The sequence below is a fragment of the Bombina bombina genome, chromosome 2 (assembly GCF_027579735.1).
Source record: "Bombina bombina isolate aBomBom1 chromosome 2, aBomBom1.pri, whole genome shotgun sequence".
NCBI lineage: Eukaryota > Metazoa > Chordata > Amphibia > Anura > Bombinatoridae > Bombina > Bombina bombina.
Genome location: NC_069500.1, coordinates 187347890 through 187371424, shown reverse-complemented (window position 1 = coordinate 187371424; position 23535 = coordinate 187347890). Strand labels below are relative to the sequence as shown.

At 42.3% G+C, this 23535-nt stretch overlaps 1 protein-coding gene across 1 annotated transcript in view; it reads left to right on the top strand.

Annotated features, from left to right (window-relative positions):
* IQGAP2 (IQ motif containing GTPase activating protein 2) overlaps positions 1-23535 on the top strand; it is a 373896-nt gene that overhangs the window by 74286 nt on the left and 276075 nt on the right. The window contains exon 9 of the mRNA XM_053701383.1: positions 10955-11079. Within this exon, the coding sequence (XP_053557358.1) occupies positions 10955-11079 (125 nt within the window). The remainder of the gene's footprint in view (positions 1-10954; positions 11080-23535) is intronic.

The window sequence follows — 23535 nt, the reverse complement described above, 5'->3', positions numbered from 1 at the left end:
TGAAGTTAAAGATGTAACATTATTTCTTCTATAAGGTGCGACGAGTCCACGGATTCATCCTTTACTTGTGGGATATTATCCTTCCTAACAGGAAGTGGCAAAGAGCACCACAGCAGAGCTGTCTATATAGCTCCTCCCTTAGCTCCACCCCCCAGTCATTCTCTTTGCCTACTCTAAGTACTAGGAAGGGTAAAGTGAAAGAGGTGATAAAATATTAGTTTTTAATTTCTTCAAGCAAGAGTTTTTTGTTTTAAATGGTACCGGTGTGTACTATTTACTCTCAGGCAGCAGATAGATGAAGACTTCTGCCTGGAGGATGATGATCTTAGTGCTGTTCCCACATAGGCTGAGGAATACAAGAGACTTCAGTGTGAGGAACGTTTTTATGCTATACAGCAGTGAGGTATGTTCAGTCATTTTTTCTGGAGAGACTGTGGTATTTCAGAAAGGCTGACAGTTTCCCCATGAGGGTATAAGGGTAAGCAGTAATCCTAAGAGCTAATAAGAAGGGCATTACTAAGCTTGCATAAGGAAAAATGGTTGACACTGAGTTGTGAATGTTTGTGGGCAAACGTTTTATGAACTGGTAGTGCTGTTAACGTTTTGTGGGCAATAACGTTTGGGCAACTTTATTGAGGGTACACTAGGCTTATTTTTTGGGGCCTCAGAACCCACATGGCTAGTTTAAAACCTCTCTGGTGCGGTTCTTTGAGGCTGTAGAAATATCGAGTGAGATGGGCGGGGCCTATTTTCGCGCCTCAGATGCGCAGTTATTTTCTCGCAGCAAGCTCTAACTCCTGAGGGCCCTGGTGGATGTTTTGTGCCAAATCGAAGCTTTAACCCCATATTTACTATCCCTGAGGGCAGGTAGGGCCACAGCAGGGCTGTGGCAAGGTGCTGGGGGTGTTTTTCCCGGATTTAGGCCTAATTTCAATCCGGTTTGCACATTAAAGGGTTAAATGTTAAATTTCCTTATGGGGCAATCTTACCTACAGATATTGTGTCTGCTTGCAAAAATTTAAAACATTTGGTGCATTTTAAAGCAGTTTTGCAGAACGTGTATGCTTTTTTTCTCTTAAAGGTGCAGTACCGTTTTTTAAGATTGTTATTTTTTTCACTAAATAAAGTGTTTTCATGCTTGTTTGTAGTCATTACTAGCCTGTTCAACATGTCTGACATTGAGGAAAGTCAATGTTCAATATGTTTAGATGCCATTGTGGAACCTCCACTTAGAATGTGTCCCTCATGCACTGAAAGGTCAATAAATTGCAAAGATCATATTTTAGCTACTAAAAGTATGTCGCAGGATGATTCTCAGTCAGAAGGGAATCAGGTTATGCCATCTAATTCTAAGTGTCACAACCATTAAAGCCCGCACAAGCGACGCCAAGTACTTCTAGTGCGTCTAATTCTTTCACCCTGCAAGATATGGCCGCAGTTATGAATACTACCCTCACAGAGGTTTTATCTAAGCTGCCTGGGTTGCAGGGGAAGCGCAGTAGGTCTTGTGTGAGAACAAATGCTGAGCCCTCTGACGCTTTATTAGCCATATCCGATGTACCCTCACAATGTTCTGAGTTGAGGGTGAGGGATTTGCTGGCTGAGGGAGAGATTTCTGATTCAGGAAATATGTTCCCTCAGACAGACTCAGATATGACGGCTTTTAAATTTAAACTAGAACACCTCCGCTTATTGCTCAGGGAGGTTTTAGCGACTCTGGATTATTGTGACCCTATTGTAGTTCCAGAGAATTTGTGTAAAATGGACAGATTTCTAGAGGTTCCTGCCTACACTGATGTTTTTCCGGTCCCTAAGAGGATTTCGGACATTGTTACTAAGTAGTGGGATAGACCTATATACCATGGGAGTGATCTGCCCAGTTCCTAAAACAGAACAGGGGCAGGGGTTCTACTCCAATCTGTTTGTGGTTCCCAAAAGAGAGGGAACCTTCAGACCAATTTTGGATCTCAAGATCCTAAACAATTTCCTCAGAGTCCCATCCTTCTAGATGGCGACCATTCAAACTATTTTACAGATGATCCAGGTGGGTCAATATATGACCCCCGTGGACTTAAAGGATGCGTATCTACACATACCTATCCACAAAGATCATCACCAGTTCCTCAGGTTCGCCTTTCTGGACAAGCATTACCAGTTTGTGGCTCTTCCCTTGGGGTTGGCCACAGCTCCCAGAATTTTCACAAGGGTGCTAGGGTCCCATCTGGCGGTTCTAAGGCCGGAGGGCATAGCTGTGGCGCCTTATCTGGATGATATCTTAATTCAGGCGTCCACTTACCATCTAGCCAAGTTTCACATGGACATGGTGTTGGCTTTTCTAAGATCTCACGGGTGGAAGGTGAACGTAAAAAAGAGTTCACTTATCCCTCTCACAAGAGTTCCATTCCTGGGAACTCTGATGGATTCGGTGGACATGAAAAATTTTCTGACGGAGGTCAGGAAATCAAAAATTTTATCCATCTGCCGAGCTCTTCATTCCTTTCCTCGGCCGTCAGTGGCTCAGTGTATGGAGGTAATCGGCTTAATGGTAGCGACAATGGACATAGTTCCGTTTGCTCGCTTGCATCTCAGACCACTGCAACTATGCATGCTCAGACAGTGGAATGGGGCTTATGTAGATTTATCTCCTCAGATAAATCTGGATCAAGATACCAGAGACTCTCTTCTTTGGTGGTTGTCACAGGATCATCTGTCCAAGGGGATGTGTTTCCGCAGGCCAGCGTGGGTCATAGTGACGACAGACGCAAGCCTATTGGGCTGGGGTGCAGTCTGGAATTCCCTGAAAGCACAGGGTTTGTGGATTCAGGAGGAGGCTCTCCTCCCGATAAATATTCTAGAACTGAGAGCGATATTCAACGCGCTTCAGGCGTGGCCTCAGCTGGCTTCGGACAGATTCATAAGATTCCAGTCGGACAATATCACGACTGTAGCATATATTAATCATCAGGGGGGAACAAAGAGTTCTCTAGCGATGATAGAAGTTACCAAAATAATTCGATGGGCAGAGACTCACTCTTGCCATCTATCAGCAATCTATATCCCAGGAGTGGAGAACTGGGAAGCAAATTTTCTAAGTCGTCAGACTTTTCATCCGGGGGAGTGGGAACTCCATCCGGAGGTGTTTGCGCAATTGATTCAGCAATGGGGCACACCAGAATTGGATCTGATGGCGTCTCGTCAGAACGCCAAACTTCCTCGTTACGGGTCCAGGTCAAGGGATCCTCAGGCAGTACTGATAGATGCTCTAGCAGTACCCTGGTTGTTCAACCTGGCTTATGTGTTTCCACCATTTCCTCTCCTTCCTCGTTTGATTGCCAGAATCAAACAGGAGAGAGCTTCTGTGATTTTGATAGCACCTGCGTGGCCACGCAGGACTTGGTATGCAGACCTGGTGGACATGTCATCTCTTCCACCATGGACTCTGCCTCTGAGACAGGACCTTCTGATTCAAGGTCCGTTCCACCATCCAAATCTAGTTTCTCTGCGGCTTACTGCTTGGAGATTGAACGCTTGATCTTATCCAAGTGGGGTTTCTCTGAGTCGGTCATAGATACCTTGATTCAGGCTTGAAAGCCTGTCACCAGGAAAATGTATCATAAGATATGGCGTAAATATCTTTATTGGTGCGATTCCAAAGGCTACTCATGGAAAAGATCAGGATTCCTAGGATTTTGTCCTTTCTCCAAGAAGGATTGGAGAAGGGGCTATCAGCTAGTTCCTTAAAGGGACAGATTTCTGCTTTATCAATTCTACTGCACAAGCGTCTGTCAGATGTTCCAGACGTTCAGTCGTTCTGTCAGGCTTTAGTTAGAATCAAGCCTGTGTTTAAACCTGTGGCTCCGCCATGGAGTTTGAATTTAGTTCTTAAAGTTCTTCAAGGGGTTCCGTTTGAACCTATGCATTCCATAGATATTAAGCTTCTATCTTGGAAAGTTCTGTTTTTAGTTGCTATCTCTTCGGCTCGAAGAGTTTCTGAACTATCTGCATTGCAATGCGACTCGAGTTATCTTGTTTTCCATGCTGATAAGGTGGTTTTGCGTTCCAAACCTGGATTCCTTCCTAAGGTTGTTACCAATAGGAATATCAATCAGGAAATTGTTGTTTCTTCTCTGTGTCCTAACCCTTCCTCTAAGAAGGAGCGTCTGTTGCACAACTTGGACGTGGTTCGTGCTTTGAAGTTCTACTTGCAAACAACCAAAGGTTTCCGTCAAACATCTTCTTTGTTTGTCGTCTATTCTGGAAAACATAGAGGTCAAAAAGCTACGGCTACCTCTCTTTCTTTTTGGCTGAAAAGCATCATCTGTTTGGCATACGAGGCTGCTGGACAGCAGCCTCCTGAAAGGATTACAGCTCACTCTACTAGAGCGGTGGCTTCCACATGGGCTTTTAAAAATGATGCTTCTGTTGAACAGATTTGTAAGGCTGCGACTTGGTCCTCACTTCATACCTTTTCCAAATTTTACAAATTTGATACTTTTGCTTCTTCTGAGGCTATTTTTGGGAGAAAAGTTCTTCAAGCAGTGGTGCCTTCTGTTTAACCATCTGTCTTGTCCCTCCCGTTCATCCGTGTCCTGTAGCTTTGGTATTGTATCCCACAAATAAAGGATGAATACGTGGACTCGTCGTACCTTATAGAAGAAAAGTAAATTTATGCTTACCTGAATTATTTTTTCTATGGTACGACGAGTCCACGGCCCGCCCTGTCATTTTAAGACAGATTATATTTTTTGATTTAAACTTCAGTCACCTCTGCACCTTGTAGTTTCTTCTTTTTCTTCCTGTACCTTCGGTCGAATGACTGGGGGGTGGAGCTAAGGGAGGAGCTATATAGACAGCTCTGCTGTGGTGCTCTTTGCCACTTCCTGTTAGGAAGGATAATATCCCACAAGTAAAGGATGAATCCGTGGACTCGTCGTACCATAGAAGAAATTAATTTATCAGGTAAGCATAAATTTACTTTTTGATATTTGTCAGAAAAAAGTGTAATGAGCTCACTATATAAAATGTATTTCCTAAAGTAAAGTGTTTCCTAAAAGTACAACCCTTGGAAGCTGTTCAGTTACACTTACAGGGATAATATAATTTTAAAAAAGTGCAGTGTATTAAATGCTCTTTATAGTATCTGTGTTTTTTTAACATGGTTTGTAAAATACAATTTCTACCCTCCCAGTCTTGCTATTATGTTGTGCTACCACACAATCACACATATACATACATATACATATATATATATATATATATATATATACACACACACACACACACACACACACACACATATATATATATATATATATATATATATATATATATATATATATATATATATATATATATATATATACACACACACACACACACACACACACACACACACACACACATATATATATATATATATATATATATATATATATATATATATATATACACACACACACACACACACACACACACATATATATATATATATATATATATATATATATATATATATATATATATACACACGTGTGTGTGTCCTAAAGAGCACTAAACCTTGGTTTAGCCACTTCAAAATGCCACTGAAGAAAGAAAAAAGTTGGTTCCAGATTCAATTTTCTTTTAAAAAGGACTTTTTTTTTAGTTCTTCAGTATTTTAAATGCATTGCAGACATTTTTGTACTGGTAAGTGACCCGAGTCTGAGACAGTTGTCAGTATTAGGATGGGCATAAAAATTACATCATTGGGTTGAAGAGGGTTCAGAGGAAGTGCAGAGATCGCATGAAAAGGGAAACGCAGAGCAGATGGGAAGGCAGAGATCTCATGATAAAGGGAAAGAGAGTGCAGATGGGACATCAGAGATCTCATGATAAAGGGAAAGAGAGTGCAGATGGGACGGCAGAGATCTCATGATAAAGGGAAAGAGAGTGCATTTGGTAAGGCAGAGATCTCATGATAAAGGGAAAGAGAGTGCAGATGGGACGACAGAGATCTCATGATAAAGGGAAAGAGAGTGCAGATGGGACGGCAGAGATCTCATGATAAAGGGAAAGAGAGTGCAGATGGGTTTCATAGATCTCATGATAAAGGGAAAGAGAGTGCAGATGGGACATCATAGATCTCATGATAAAGGGAAAGAGAGTGCAGATGGGACGGCAGAGATCTCATGATAAAGGGAAAGAGAGTGCAGATGGGACGGCAGAGATCTCATGATAAAGGGAAAGAGTGCAGATGGGACATCATAGATCTCATGATAAAGGGAAAGAGAGTGCAGATGGGACGGCAGAGATCTCATGATAAAGGGAGAGTGCAGATGGGACGGCAGAGATCTCATGATAAAGGGAAAGAGAGTGCAGATGGGAAGGCAGAGATCTCATGATAAAAGGAAAGAGAGTGCAGATGGGAAGGCAGAGATCTCATGATAGATGGAAAGAGAGTGCAGCTTGGAAGGCAGAGCTCTCATGATAAAGGGAAAGAGAGTGCAGATGATAAGGCGGAGAGCTCATGATCAAGGGAAAGATAGTGCAGATGGGAAGGCAAAGATCTCATGATAAATGGAAAGAGAGTGCAGCTGATAAAGCAGAGATCTCATGATAAAGGAAAGAGAGCGCAGATGGTAAGGCGGAGATCTCATGATAAAGGGAAAGAGAGCGCAGATGGGAAGGCGGAGATCTCATGATAAAGGGAAAGAGTGCAGATGGGGAGGGCAGAGATCTCATGTTAAAGGGAAAAAGAGAGCAGATGGGAAGGCAGAGATCTCATGATAAAGGGAAAGAACGAGCAGATGGGAAGGCAGAGATCTCATGATTAAGGAAAGAGAGTGCAGATGGTAAGGCCGAGAGCTCATGATAAAGGGAAAGAGAGCGCAGATGGGAAGGCAGAGATCTCATGATAAAGGAGAGTGCAGATGGGAGAGCAGAGATCTCATGATAAAGGGAAAGAGAGTGCAGATGGGAAGGCAGAGATCTCATGATAAAGGGAAAGAGAGCGCAGATGGGAAGGCAGAGATCTCATGATAAATAGAAAGAGAGTGCAGCTGGGAAGGCAGAGATCTCATGAAAAAAGGGAAAGAGAGCGCAGATGGGAAGGCAGAGCTCTCATGATAAAGGAGAGTGCAGATGGGAGAGCAGAGATCTCATGATAAAGGGAAAGAGAGTGCAGATGGGAGAGCAAAGATCTCATGATAAAGTTAACGAGAGTGCAGATGGGAAGGCAGAGATCTCATGAAAAAAGGGAAAGAGAGCGCAGATGGGAAGGCAGAGCTCTCATAATAAAGGAGAGTGCATATGGGAGAGCAGAGATCTCATGATAAAGTGAAAGAGAGCGCAGATGGGAGAGCAGAGATCTCATGATAAAGGGAACGAGAGTGCAGATGGGAAGGCAGAGATCTCATGATACATGGAAAGACTGTGCAGATGGGTAGGCAGAGATCTCATGATAAAGGGAAAGAGAGTGCAGATGGGAGAGCAGAGATCTAATGATAAAGGGAAAGAGAGTGCAGATGGGAAGGCAGAGATCTCATGATAAATGGAAAGATAGTGCAGACGGGAAGGCAAAGATCTCATGATAAATGGAAAGAGAGTGCAGCTGGTAAGGCAGAGATCTCATGATAAAAGGAAAGAAAGTGCAGATGGGAAGGCAGAGATCTCATGATAAAGGAAAGAGAGAGCAGATGGTAAGGCGGAGAGCTCATTATAAAGGGAAAGAGTGCGCAGATGGGAAGGCAGAGATCTCATGTTAAAGGGAAAAAGAGAGCAGATGGGAAGGCAGAGATCTCATGATAAAGGGAAAGAAAGTGCAGATGGGAAGGCAAAGATCTCATGATAAAGGGAAAGAGTGTGGATGAGAAGGCAGAGATCTCATGATAAAGGGAAATAGAGTGCAGATGGGAAGGCAGTGATCTCATGATAAATGGAGAGTGCAGATGGGAATTGCTCTCTTTCCCTCATGATAAAGGGAAAGAGAGCATAGATGGGAAGGCAGAGATCTCATGATAAAGGGAAAGAGAGCATAGATGGGAAGGCAGAGATCTCATAATAAATGGAAAGAGAGTGCAGATGGGAAGGCAGAGCTCTTATGATAAAGGGAAAGAGAGCGCAGATGGGAAGGCAGAGATCTCATGAGAAAAGGGAAAGAGAGCGCAGATGGGAAGGCAGAGCTCTTATGATAAAGGGAAAGAGCGCAGATGGGAAGGCAGAGATCTCATGATAAAGGGAAAGAGAGTGCAGAGGGGAGAGCAGAGATCTCATGATAAAGGGAAAGAGAGTGCAGATGGGAAGGCAGAGATCTCATGATAAATGGAAAGAGAGTGCAGCTGGGAAGGCAGAGATCTCATGAAAAAAAGGGAAAGAGAGCGCAGATGGGAAGGCAGAGCTCTCATGATAAAGGAGAGTGCAGATGGGAGAGCAGAGATCTCATGATAAAGGGAAAGAGAGTGCAGATGGGAAGGCAGAGATCTCATGATAAAGTGAAAGAGAGCGCAGATGGGAGAGCAGAGATCTCATTATAAAGGGAACGAGAGTGCAGATGGGAAGGCAGAGATCTCATGATAAAGGGAAAGAGAGTGCAGATGGGAAGGCAGAGATCTCATGATAAAGGGAAAGAGAGCGCAAAAGGGAAGGCAGAGATCTTATGTAAAAGGGAAAATGAGTGCGGATGGGAAGGCAGAGATCTCATGATAAAGGGAAAGAGAGAGCAGATGGGAATGCAGAGATCTCAGGAGATCGCATGATAAAGGGAAAGAGAGTGCAGAATGGAAGGCATATAACTAATGTTAAAAGGGAAAGAGAGCACAAATAAGAAGGCAGAAATCTCATGATAAAGTAAGAGAGTGCAGATGGGAAGGCAGAGATCTCATGATAATGGGAAAGAGAGTGCAGATGGGAGAGCAGAGATCTCATGATAAAAGGAAAGAGAGTGCAGATGGAAAGGCAGAGATCTCAGGATAAAGGGAAAAAGAGTGCAAATGGATAAGGCAGATATCTGATGATAAAGAGAGAAAGAGTTCCAATGGGAAGGTAGAGATCTCATGATAAAGGGATAGAGAGTGCAGATGGGAAGACAGAGATCTCATGATAAAGGGATAGAGAGTGCAGATGGGGAGGGCAGAGATCTCATGATAAAGGGAAAGATAGTGCAGATGGGGAGGGCAGAGATCTCATGATAAAGGGAAAGAGAGTGCAGATGGGAAGGCAGAGATCTCATGATAAATGGAAAGAGAGTGCAGATGGGGAGGGCAGAGATCTCATGATAAAGGGAAAGATAGTGCAGATGGGGAGGGCAGAGATCTCATGATAAAGGGAAAGAGAGTGCAGAGGGGAGAGCAGAGATCTCATGATAAAGGGATAGAGAGTGCAGATGGGAAGGCAGAGATCTCATGATAAATGGAAAGAGAGTGCAGATGGGGAGGGCAGAGATCTCATGATAAAGGGAAAGATAGTGCAGATGGGGAGGGCAGAGATCTCATGATAAAGGGAAAGAGAGTGCAGAGGGGAGAGCAGAGATCTCATGATAAAGGGATAGAGAGTGCAGATGGGAAGACAGAGATCCCATGATAAAGGGATAGAGAGTGCAGATGGGGAGGGCAGAGATCTCATGATAAAGGGAAAGAGAGTGCAGAGGGGAGAGCAGAGATCTCATGATAAAGGGAAAGAGAGTGCAGATGGGAAGGCAGAGATCTCATGATAAATGGAAAGAGAGTGCAGCTGGGAAGGCAGAGATCTCATGAAAAAAGGGAAAGAGAGCGCAGATGGGAAGGCAGAGCTCTCATGATAAAGGAGAGTGCAGATGGGAGAGCAGAGATCTCATGATAAAGGGAAAGAGAGTGCAGATGGGAAGGCAGAGATCTCATGATAAAGTGAAAGAGAGCGCAGATGGGAGAGCAGAGATCTCATTATAAAGGGAACGAGAGTGCAGATGGGAAGGCAGAGATCTCATGATAAAGGGAAAGAGAGTGCAGATGGGAAGGCAGAGATCTCATGATAAAGGGAAAGAGAGTGCAAAAGGGAAGGCAGAGATCTTATGTAAAAGGGAAAATGAGTGCGGATGGGAAGGCAGAGATCTCATGATAAAGGGAAAGAGAGAGCAGATGGGAATGCAGAGATCTCAGGAGATTGCATGATAAAGGGAAAGAGAGTGCAGAATGGAAGGCAGATAACTAATGTTAAAAGGGAAAGAGAGCACAAATAAGAAGGCAGAAATCTCATGTTAAAGGGAAAGAGAGCACAGATGAGAAGGCAGAAATCTCATGATAAAGTAAGAGAGTGCAGATGGGAAAGCAGAGATCTCATGATAATGGGAAAGAGAGTGCAGATGGGAGAGCAGAGATCTCATGATAAAAGGAAAGAGAGTGCAGATGGAAAGGCAGAGATCTCAGGATAAAGAGAGAAAGAGTGCAGATGGGAAGGTAGAGATCTCATGATAAAGGGATAGAGAGTGCAGATGGGAAGACAGAGATCTCATGATAAAGGGATAGAGAGTGCAGATGGGGAGGGCAGAGATCTCATGATAAAGGGAAAGATAGTGCAGATGGGGAGGGCAGAGATCTCATGATAAAGGGATAGAGAGTGCAGATGGGGAGGGCAGATATCTCATGATAAAGGGAAAGAGAGTGCAGATGGGGAAGGCAGAGATCTCATGATAAAGGGAAAGAGAGTGCAGATGGGAAGGCAGAGATCTCATGATAAAGGGATAGAGAGTGCAGATGGGGAGGGCAGAGATCTCATGATAAAGGGGAAGAGAGTGCAGATGGGGAAGGCAGAGATCTCATGATAAAGGGAAAGAGAGCGCAGATGGGGAAGGCAGAGTTCTTATGATAAAGATTTAATACATTCTTCATGTTGATTTATATTTTAAATGATTAGATGATTTATAATTTAATTAGTCATTCAAGCTGAATGTTTTTTTTTGAGGATAACACAAGGGTATATGTTGTTCTGTTATTTTTTTCTTTAGATATGTTCAGATGTTGTTGTCTATCAAAAGAGAAGCGTTAGCTTGTGGTCAAAGCTTTTTAAATTGGAATGAAATTCAGAACTGTGTTGAAACTGTGAATAATGAAGTCAATGAGGAGAATGAAAGTAAGTCACTGAAGATTTCTTAACAATGAATATGTATTAGTTTATAGCATTATACATAATTATACTGTACACTGATTTATCTATATGCAATTGAAATGCCTAAATATAGAAATGTTAGTACTAAACAAAGCTAGAGGTTTACTTTCTTAAAGGATAAATTGAATCTTTAGCACACATGCATATATCAGTTTTTGTATTACCTAGCTAAGAATGCTGACTTTAAAATAAACACAAAAAATAGGACACACAAGAAAAGATCACAATAAAAATAATTAAGACTATTGTTACACTAAGAAGTGGTACTATAAAAAGCACAAAAATAAATGTGAAAACTTCATCGGAGAATTAATGTAAAAAGTCTCAGAGCTTGAAATAGGTGCAACAGAATAATATTCAATAGTTCTGAGACTTTGTGGGGTTAAATATAAGTCCACTGTATATTTCTATAAGATGGATCAGATACACCGCGCCTCAGAACTTCTTCGGTAACTGGTTAACTCCTGGTGGGGACCCCACAATGGAAAATTCTTGCTGCTCTGTTTTAGTATTTGTACAACGACTTTTGCTTTTCCATGCCGGATGCTGTAGGTTTTCTCCGCTGCGGGAATATTTCACCACTGTCATGTGTCTGCACCAGCTACTCAGGTATCTCGCTGGGTGCTCTGACTAGACTCCACAGCAAGAAAGGCGACCTCCATCCCATCTCAAGTTTCCACTTTTTTTTGCCAGACTCTCTGAAATTATCATGTCTAGTCGCGCCACAGCCTACAGATAAACACTTCACTGTCATTGAGAGGCTATTATAAGAAAGGATAAATACCTAAATAGGCATAAGGATTGTGACATGTCTCTGTGTGCGTTTCTACATTCAAAGGTATATTAATATTTGATTCATTTTATTTCTTTAACATTGGCATTTTGCTCAGTTGCAAAATGAATAAACCATAAGTCATAACTCACATAAAGTGATGTAATAGTGGAGGAAGTCTAGTTTTAAAACTAAGAGCTGCAGCCAAAATGTTAATTTCTCTTGTAAGGTGTATCCAGTCCACGGATCATCCATTACTTGTGGGATATTCTCATTCCCAACAGGAAGTTGCAAGAGGACACCCACAGCAGAGCTGTCTATATAGCTCCTCCCCTCATTGCCATACCCAGTCATTCTCTTGCAACTCTCAACAAACATGGAGGTAGTAAGAGAGAAGTGGTGAAATGTAGCTGTTATTTTACTTCAATCAAAAGTTTATTATTTTTAAATGGTATGAGTTGTACTATTTTGTTCCAGGCAGAAAAATAGAAGAATCTGCTTGTGATTTCTATGATCTTAGCAGGTTGTAACTAAGATCCATTGCTGTTCTCACACATGACTGAAGAGAGAGATAACTTCAGCGGGGAATGGCGTGCAGGTTATCCTGCTATGAGGTATGTGCAGTTAAGATTTTTCTAGAAGATGTGAATGCTAGAAAATGCTGCTGATGCCAAATTTATGTAAGGTAAGCCTGAATACAGTGATTTAATAGCGACTGGTATCATGCTTACTTTCTGAAGTAATACTCTTTTATATTTACAATATAAAACGTTTGCTGGCATGTTTAAACGTTTTTATATATACTTTGGTGTTAAAACTTTATTGGGGCCTAGTTTTTTCCACATGGCTGGCTTATATTTGCCTAGAAACAGTTTCCTGAGGCTTTCCACTGTGTTACTATGAGTGGGAGGGGCCTAGTTTAGCGCTTTTTTGCGCAGTAACTTTTACAGACTGAGACATCCAGCTTCCTCCAAGGGTCTTCTGAATGCTATAGGACATCTCTAAAGGGCTCTTAGGCTTTCCAAAATCGTTTGTTGGGGAAGGTAGGCCCACAGCAAGGCTGTGGCAGTTTGGTGTGACTGTTAAAAAAACGTCTATATCGTTTATTTGATCCGGTTTTTGAACTAAGGGGTTAATCATCCATTTGCAAGTGGGTGCAATGCTCTGTTAGCTTATTATACACACTGTAAACATTTTGTTTGATTTACTGCCTTTTTTCACTGTTTTTCAAATTCTGACAAAATTTGTTTCTCTTAAAGGCACAGTACCGTTTTTTATATTTGCTTGTTAACTTGATTTAAAGTGTTTTCCAAGCTTGCTAGTCTCATTGCTAGTCTGTATAAACATGTCTGACATAGAGGAAACTCTTTGTTCATTTTGTTTAAAAGCCATTGTGGAGCCCCCTCTTAGAATGTGTACCAAATGTACTGATTTCACTTTAAGCAATAAAGATCATATTCTGTCTTTAAAAAATTTATCACCAGAGGAATCTGACGAGGGGGAAGTTATGCCGACTAACTCTCCCCACGTGTCAGATCCTTTGACTCCCGCTCAAGGGACTCACGCTCAAATGGCGCCAAGTACATCTAGGGCGCCCATAGCGTTTACTTTACAAGACATGGCGGCAGTCATGGATAATACACTGTCAGCGGTATTAGCCAGACTACCTGAATTTAGAGGAAAGCGAGATAGCTCTGGAGTTAGACGAAATACAGAGCATACTGACGCTTTAAGAGCTATGTCTGATACTGCCTCACAATATGCAGAAGCTGAAGAAGGAGAGCTTTTTTCTGTGGGTGATATTTCTGACTCAGGGAAGATGATGCAACCTGATTCTGATATTTCTACATTTAAATTTAAGCTTGAACACCTCCTCGTGTTACTCAGGGAGGTTTTAGCTGCTCTGAATGACTGTGATACAATTGCAGTGCCAGAGAAATTGTGTAGACTGGATAAATACTATGCAGTGCCGGTGTGTACTGATGTTTTTCCAATACCTAAAAGGTTTACAGAAATGATTACTAAGGAATGGGATAGACCAGGTGTGCCGTTCTCTCCCCCTCCTATTTTTAGAAAATTTTTCCAATAGACGCCACCACACGGGACTTATGGCAGACAGTTCCTAAGGTGGAGGGAGCAGTTTCTACTCTAGCAAAGCGTACTACTATCCCTGTCGAGGACAGTTGTGCTTTTTTAGATCCAATGGATAAAAAGTTAGAGGGTTACCTTAAGAAAATGTTTATTCAACAAGGTTTTATCCTACAGCCCCTTGCATGCATTGCTCCTGTCACTGCTGCTGCGGCGTTCTGGTTTGAGTCTCTGGAAGAGGCTTTACAGGTAGCGACTCCATTGGATGACATACTTGACAAGCTTAGAGCACTTAAGCTAGCCAATTCTTTTGTTTCTGATGCCATTGTTCATTTGACTAAACTAACGGCTAAGAATTCTGGTTTTGCTATCCAGGCGCGCAGAGCGCTATGGCTTAAATCAGGAGCAGAGGCCCTACCTTAAAGAAAAAGTCTCGATTTTATCCCATACAAAGTAGGGGGAATATTGTTGAAACCTTCCACTCAAGGGTGGAAAATGACTTGGTTGAACTTAAATCTAGACGGTCCAACTACAAACCTAACCTATCTTTGTCTGAAAGAGAAGCAGTGACTTCCCTAAGAAATAATCAGGATTTGGTTATCAGGAAATCAGACAAAGGTGGAATGGTTGTAGTAATGGACAGAGTACAGTATATAGCTGAAGGTCTCAGACAACTTAACAATGAACATGACTACCTAATTCTAGGAAGGGATCCTACAAATGAGTATAAAAATGAACTCAAACATCTCTTGGATGAAGGCATGGAACAAGGGTGTATAGATAGCAATACAGCTGAATTCCTTTTTGTGGATAATCCGAAAACACCTTTGTTCCATCATTTCCCCAAGACTCATAAATCCCTTATAGACATAAAAGGTCGTCCCATTGTCAGTGAAGTTGAGTCACTCTTGGGAAACCTCTCTCAATGGCTGGATAATATACTCCAGCCTATCGTTATGTCTCTCTTATCATATGTTCGAGACACTAAGCATATCCTAAACATACTTGAGCACATTAATTGGACTGAGTCTAGCATGTGGATGACAATTGATATTGTCTCTTTATATTCTAGCATCCCCCACCAGAAGGGAGTGGAAGCTGTCACTTTCTTTCTTGATAATTTCACAGATTATGATCATTGCCTAAAGAATTTTATTCTTAAGGTACTCACATTCCTACTTACTCACAATTTTTTCAAATTTGAAGACAATTATTATCTCCAGAGATGTGGTACCGCCATGGGGGCCAAATTTGCCCCCTCCTATGCAAATTTGTTTTTAGGATGGTGGGAATTTTACCACATCTTTGGAGATAATAATATTTACAGATCTCATATATCTCTATACCAGAGGTATATAGATCATCTTATCTTCATCTGGACTGGAAGTGAGGAAACCATTCCCAAGTTTCTGGAATACCTACATTGCAATGATCTCAATCTGAAATTTACCTATGAGTTTAATCCACATACCATAAATTATCTTGACATTACACTGCGTGGCAATCCTGATGGTAAGATTGAATCTACCGTTTACAGGAAGCCTATCTCAGGCAATTCACTCCTTCAAGGCACTAGCTGCCATCCCAAGCATGTTCCATATGCTATTGCCAAGGGAGAATACACCAGGCTGAGGAGGAATTGCACTAGTTTCCAACAATTTCAACAAGAATCAGTTGATTTAGAAAAGAGACTCCTAGAAAGGAAGTACCCTAAAGCAACAATTAAAAGGGCTAAAGCTGCTGTCAGTACCATAGAGAGAAGGGATTTGTTAAATATGAAATCTTCCAAAAACGATGATTTCAAAGGCTTGACTTTTGTTACTAATCATAGTATACAGTATCAAGATATCTGTAAAATAGTTCGTAGACACTTCCCTCTCCTCTCAGCTGATGATAAGCTAGTCAATACTGTTAAGAATGGGCTCAGATGCTCCTATAGGAGGAGCCCAACACTGGGTAATCTCCTGGCCCCTACGCTATTGAAAAATAATACTGAGAGTCAATCATCCTGGCTAAGGCATACTGGCATGTTCAAATGTGGTCGGCGCAAGTGTAAACCTTGTGAGTACGTTCATGTGACACGGAATTTTTCCAGTATTTTCACTTACAAGAGGTATGATATTGGTACCTGTATGAACTGCACCACAGAATATGCCATTTACCTTATAGAATGTTCACACTGTAAACTACAGTATGTAGGTCTCACCTCACGGGACCTCAATACCCGGATACGAGAACATCTATCGTCATTTAAAATGAACAAGGCCAGCACTCCAATAGTACAACACTTTGGCTCTTTTCATAATAACGATCTGAGATATTTCTCATGGTGTGCTATAGAAAAAGTCCTTAGGCCCCCTAGGGGTGGTGATATAGATACAATATTGGCTAGAAGGGAAGCATATTGGATATTTACCCTTGAAAGCAGACTACCCAAAGGTCTGAACTCCAGATTTGATATCATTAATCACTGGGAATAATATTCTGCCAATATTGGCTCTGTACACTAATGACTGTATTTGTATTTATCTTCTAATAGCTCACATGTCAGTATCTCTAATTATATAGAGCATAAGGAGCCCTCCTGATACCTATACATCCCCTTTACTGCATACTACGATATACATTTTGTGCATCCTTCACTTGTATTATGATCCCTCCTTTAAAGAAATCCCTTTAAGTATTCATGGTGTTTATTTCACCACACAAAATTTCTCATTATGCCCTTTCTAACTTACCTAGTATTTATTCACTTATTTAGTTTACTACTTTGTTTATAAATTATTTTAAATAATGTAGTAGCTATAAAAATCTCCCTGGTGCTATATCTTTAATATCTTATCTTTATATAATTTCACATTAGGATTGCGACTGTCATTTAGTTATACTAACATGTTTATACATATGCACCTCTATTTACAATGGTTGTTTATTGTGTATAGCACATATGCTGGCCACAGAGATAATGAAGTGTTAATTAGGATTAACTGTTGTATATGTTAATTCATGTCCTATTGGCTAGAGTCTATGGGGGTAGTTCCTGTTTTAACCAATTATATTAGCCCATGGGGTTTTTAAACAGGTGTGTGGGGTAGCATGTCAGGCTGTGACTACGGAATCCTTTTCCGAAACGCGTATGCCTGTGTGCTGCGCCCACGTCTGACTCGATGTTCATTTGCTGTGTTGTCTCTTCACTTTTTAACTTTGTCTAATAAAGTGTAACAATTTTATCTACAAGTAAGATGGATGTCGGTGTCTCCTTTTCTATTTGCTGATTACTCCAGTCCTTACCGACCCATCAGCTGATGCTACAGCCTGGAGCGGATCTAAGTTTGCAGCACCTCCACAAATAACTCCTGCCATTGGAGGAATACTCGTGACGTATAGCCACACACCCACACTCAAGCCGACGAGCACACGGATTACAGCTGAGGCCCTGTGAGCCGCTCAATTGAAGTCTGGATCTTCGGAAGCGGCACAGAGGCGGCTGTACTTTGGGCAGCGATACTGCTAAGTGGATAACCGAACTGGCTAGAGTGGGGTGAGTTACTTATTTGTTTAAAGGCTTTTACAAGTGTCACTTAGTACCGGGGACTCTGCACTGGTCCATTTATACTCATTTATTACAGCCCGTTGGCTGAAGTTTCTCTGTTTGATTTAAATCATGGTCAGCTGACGTTACTTCAAAGTCTAAGCTGCTTAACATTCCCTTCAAGGGGCAGACCCTATTCCGGCCTGGTTTGATGAAGATTATTGCTTATATCACTGGAGGAAAAGGTCATGCCCTTCCTCAGGATAGGTCCAAATCAAGGGCCAAACAGTCTAATTTTCGTGCCTTTCGAAACTTCAAGGCAAGTGCGGCATCCACTTCCTCTAATGCAAAACAAGAGGGAACTTTTGCTCAGTCCAAGACGGTCTGGAGACCTAACCAGACCTGGAACAAGGGTAAGCAGGCCAAGAAGCCTGCTGCTGCCTCTAAGACAGCATGAAGGAACGGCCCCCTATCCGATAACGGATCTAGTAGGGGGCAGACTTTCGCTCTTCGACCAGGCGTGGGCAAGAGATGTTCAGGATCCCTGGGCGTTGGAAATTATATCCCAGGGATATCTTCTGAACTTCAAGGCTTCCCCCCCAAAAGGGAGATTTCACCTTTCACAATTATCTGCAAACCAGATAAAGAGAGAGGCATTCTTACACTGTGTACAAGACCTCCTAGTTATGGGAGTGATCCATCCAGTTCCAAAGGAGGAACAGGGACAGGGTTTTTACTCAAATCTGTTTGTAGTTCCCAAAAAAGAGGGAACCTTCAGACCAATCTTGGATCTAAAGATCTTAAACAAATTCCTCAGAGTTCCATCATTCAAGATGGAGACTATTCGTACCATCCTACCTATGATCCAGGAGGGTCAATACATGACTACAGTGGATTTAAAGGATGCTTATCTTCACATTCCGATACACAAAGATCATCATCGGTTTCTCAGGTTTTCCTTCCTAGACAGGCATTACCAGTTTGTAGCTCTTCCCTTTGGGCTAGCTACAGCCCCAAGAATTTTTACGAAGGTTCTGGGGTCGCTTCTGGCGGTCCTAAGGCCGCGGGGCATAGCAGTGGCCCCTTATTTAGACGACATCCTAATTCAGGCGTCAAACTTCCAAATTGCCAAGTCTCATACGGACATAGTGTTGGCATTTCTGAGGTCGCATGGGTGGAAGGTGAACGAGGAAAAGAGTTCTCTATCCCCCCTTACAAGAGTTTCCTTCCTAGGGACTCTGATAGATTCTGTAGAAATGAAAATTTACCTTACGGAGTCCAGGTTATCAAAACTTCTAAATTCCTGCCGTGTTCTTTATTCCATTCCTCGTCCTTCGGTGGCTCAGTGCATGGAAGTAATCGGCTTAATGGTAGCGGCAATGGACATAGTGCCGTTTGCATGCCTACATCTCAGACTGCTGCAACTATGCATGCTCAGTCAGTGGAATGGGGATTACACAGATTTGTCCCCTCTACTAAATCTGGATCAAGAGACCAGGGATTCTCTTCTCTGGTGGCTATCTCGGGTCCATCTGTCCAAAGGTATGACCTTTAACAGGACAGATTGGACAATTGTGACAACAGATGCCAGCCTTCTAGGTTGGGGTGCAGTCTGGAACTCCCTGAAGGCTCAGGGATCGTGGACTCAGGAGGAGTCACTTCTTCCAATAAACATTCTGGAACTAAGAGCGATATTCAATGCTCTTCTGGCTTGGCCTCATCTAGCAACAATGAGGTTCATCAGATTTCAGTCGGACAACATCACGACTGTGACTTACATCAACCATCAAGGGGGAACAAGGTGTTCCCTAGCGATGTTAGAAGTCTCAAAGATAATTCGCTGGGCAGAGATTCACTCTTGCCACCTATCAGCTATCCATATCCCAGGTGTAGAGAACTGGGAGGCAGATTTTCTAAGTCGACAGACTTTTCATCCGGGGGAATGGGAACTCCATCCGGAGGTGTTTGCACAATTGGTTCATCGTTGGGGCAAACCAGAACTGGATCTCATGGCGTCTCACCAGAACGCCAAGCTTCCTTGTTAAGGATCCAAGTCCAGGGACCACAAGGCAACGCTGATAGATGCTCTAGCAGCGCCTTGGTCCTTCAACCTGGCTTATGTGTTTCCACCGTTTCCTCTGCTCCCTCGTCTGATTGGCAAAATCAAGCAGGAGAGAGCATCAGTGATTTTGATAGCGCCTGGTATGCAGATCTGGTGGACATGTCATCCTTTCCACCATGGACTCTGCCGCTGAGACAGGACCTTCTACTTCAAGGTCCTTTCAACCATCCAAATCTAATTTCTCTGAGGCTGACTGCCTGGAGATTGAACGCTTGATTTTAGCAAAGCATGGTTTCTCCGAGTCAGTCATTGATACCTTAATTCAGGCACGAAAGCCTGTCACCAGGAAAATCTATCATAAGATATGGCGGAAATATCTTTATTGGTGTGAATCCAAGGGCTACTCATGGAGTAAGGTCAGGATTCCCAGAATATTATCTTTTCTCCAAGAAGGATTGGAGAAAGGATTGTCAGCTAGTTCCTTAACCCCTTAATGACCGAGGACGTGCAGGGTACGTCCTCAAAAAAAAGGCAGTTAATGCCTGAGGACGTACCCTGCACGTCCTCGGTGTGGAAAGCAGCTGGAAGCGATCCTGCTCGCTTCCAGCTGCTTTCCGGTTATTGCAGTGATGCCTCGATATGGAGGCATCCTGCAATAACCATACATGGCCATCCGATGCAGAGAGAGCCACTCTGTGGCCCTCTCTGCACCGGACATCGATGGCCGGTATCGTTGGTGGGTGGGAGCCGACTTGGGAGGCGGGTGGGCGGCCATCGGTGTGCTGTGTTAAGTGACGGGGGGTGGGATCGGGGGCGGCACCGCCGGGGGCGCGCACGGAGGGTGGCGGGTGGGCGCGTGCACGGGGCGGGAGCGGGTGGGAACCGCTACACTACGGAAAAAAATTTAAGTAATAATTGGCCTAATCTTGTTTGTGCAAAAGCACAAAAAGAGATCGTGGAGGGGTGGGGGGTTGGTTTTGTGTGGGGGGAAGCTACACTACAGAAATGCTTACAAAATGAAAAATAAAGAAATTTTTTCATCTAAACTGGGTACTGGCAGACAGCTGCCAGTACCCAAGATGGCGCCTATCAAGTTAGAGTGGGAGGGTTATAGAGCTGTTTGGGGGGGATCAGTGAGGTTGGGGGCTAAGGGGGGATCGTACACAGCAGCATATGTAAATATGCTTTTTTTTTAAATAAAAAAAAAAATATATATATATATATATATATAGCTTTTATTTTAGTACTGGCAGACTTTCTGCCAGTTCTTAAGATGGCGGGGACAATTGTGGGGTGGGGGAGGGAAGAGAGCTGTTTGGGAGGGATCAGGGGATCTGATGTTTCAGGTGGGAGGCTGAGCTCTACACTAAATCTAATATTAACCCTGCAAGCTACCTAATTAACCCCTTCAATGCTAGCCATAATACACGTGTGATGCGCAGCGGCATTTAGCGGCCTTCTAAATACCAAAAAGCAACGCCAAAGCCATATATGTCTGCTATTTCTGAACAAAGGGGATCCCAGAGAAGCATTTACAACCATTTGTGCCATAACTGCACAAGCTGTTTGTAAATGATTTCAGTGAGAAACCTAAAATTGTGAAACATTTTACGTTTTTTTTTAATTTGATCGCATTTGGCGGTGAAATGGTGGCATGAAATATACCAAAATGGGCCTAGATCAATACTTGGGGTTGTCTACTACACTAAACTAAAGCTAAAATTACCCCAAAAAGCTCCCTACATGCTCCCTAATTAACCCCTTCACTGCTGGGCATAATACACGTGTGGTGCGCAGTGGCATTTAGTGGCATTCTAATTACCAAAAAGCAACACCAAAGCCATATAAGTCTGCTATTTCTGAACAAAGGGGATCCCAGAGAAGAATTTACAACCATTTGTGCCATAATTGAACAAGCTGTTTGTAAATAATTTCAGTGAGAAACCTAAAGTTTGTGAAAAAATTTGTGAAAAAGTGAACGATTTTTTTTATTTGATCGCATTTGGCGGTGAAATGGTGGCATGAAATATACCAAAATGGGCCTAGATCAATACTTTGGGTTGTCTACTAAAAAAAAATATATACATGTCAAGGGATATTCAGGTATTCCTGAAAGATATTAGTGTTCTAATGTAACTAGCGCTAATTTTGAAAAAAAATGGTTTGGAAATAGCAAAGTGCTACTTGTATTTATGGCCCTATAACTTGCAAAAAAAGTAAAGAACATGTAAACATTGGGTATTTCTAAACTCAGGACAAAATTTAGAAACTATTTAGCATGGGTGTTTTTTGGTGGTTGTAGAAATGTAACAGATTTTGGGGGTCAAATTTAGAAAAAGTGTTTTTTTTTTTCAATTTTTCCTCATATTTTATAATTTTTTATAGTAAATTATAAGATATGATGAAAATAATGGTATTAGAAAGTCCATTTAATGGCGAGAAAAACGGTATATAATATGTGTGGGTACAGTAAAGGAGTAAGAGGAAAATTACAGCTAAACACAAACACCGCAAAAATGTAAAAATAGCCTTGGTCCCAAACGGACAGAAAATGGAAAAGTGCTGCGGTCATTAAGGGGTTAAAGGGACAGCTTTCTGCGCTATCTATTCTTTTGCACAAGCGTCTTGCAGATGTCCCAGACGTTCAGGCATTTTGTCAGGCTTTAGTTAGAATCAAGCCTGTGTTTAAACCTGTTGCTCCACCATGGAGTTTAAATTTGGTTCTTAAAGTTCTTCAGGGGGTTCCGTTTGAACCTCTTCATTCCATAGATATCAAACTTTTATCTTGGAAATTTCTTTTTTTGATAGCTATTTTCTCGGCTCGTAGAGTTTCCGAGTTATCTGCCTTACAATGTGATTCTCCTTATCTGATCTTCCATGCAGATAAGGTAGTTCTGCGTACCAAACCTGGGTTTTTACCTAAGGTGGTATCTAATAAGAATATCAATCAAGAGATTGTTCCGTCTTTGTGTCCTAATCCTTCTTCAAAGAAGGAACGTCTATTACACAATCTGGACGTGGTTTGTGCTTTAAAGTTTTACTTACAAGCTACTAAAGATTTTCGTCAAACATCTGCAGAGGAGAGGTCAAAAGGCTTCGGCAACCTCTCTTTCTTTTTGGCTAAAAAGCATAATCCGCTTAGCCTATGAGACTGCTGGCCAGCAGCCTCCAGAAAAGATTACAGCTCATTCTACTAGAGCTGTGGCTTCCACATGGACCTTTAAAAATGAGGCTTCTGTTGAACAGATTTGCAAGGCGGCGACTTGGTCTTCGCTTCATACTTTTTCAAAATTCTACAAATTTGATACTTTTGCTTCTTCTGAGGCTATTTTTGGGAGAAAGGTTTTACAGGCAGTGGTACCTTCCGTTTAAGTACCTGCCTTGTCCCTCCCTTCATCCGTGTACTTTAGCTTTGGTATTGGTATCTGTTACAGAAGCATTAGTTATTTTGTTGTGAAGAAACTTATTTCCCAGCAGCAATGCCTGAACCAGCCAAGCCAGCGCCTAAGAAGGGCTCCAAGAAAACTGTAACAAGTATCATTTCATAAAGGGTTAACTCTGTTCAGTTTTGAGAAAACTATTTTCTGAGGCAGGTTTCCTAGCATATTGTGTACTGTAATTAAGTTTGTGATAAGCATTCACTGCTAGGTGATAAGAAGGACTCAATTGTTTTCTTGTGTGTACTTGTTATCTGCGGTGGCCTGTCCAAGGGCTTTGTCTAAATGTGTGATGGGGGATTTTATGCTTCCCCCCCTGGGAGTGCCCTGTGTGCATGTAACCTAAATAAAAAGCAGGCTGGGCATCCCAGTCCTCAGTTCTTGGTTGTCCCTCAATCGCAGCGTTGACTCGTTTTTGTGGGCAGAAGGGTATCCTAGCTGTACTACAGCTAAGGGGGATTATTCTACATTTGCGAGACTCATATAGAATACTATGGAAAGCAGTTTCTCCCCTCTTCAGCAATAGGAA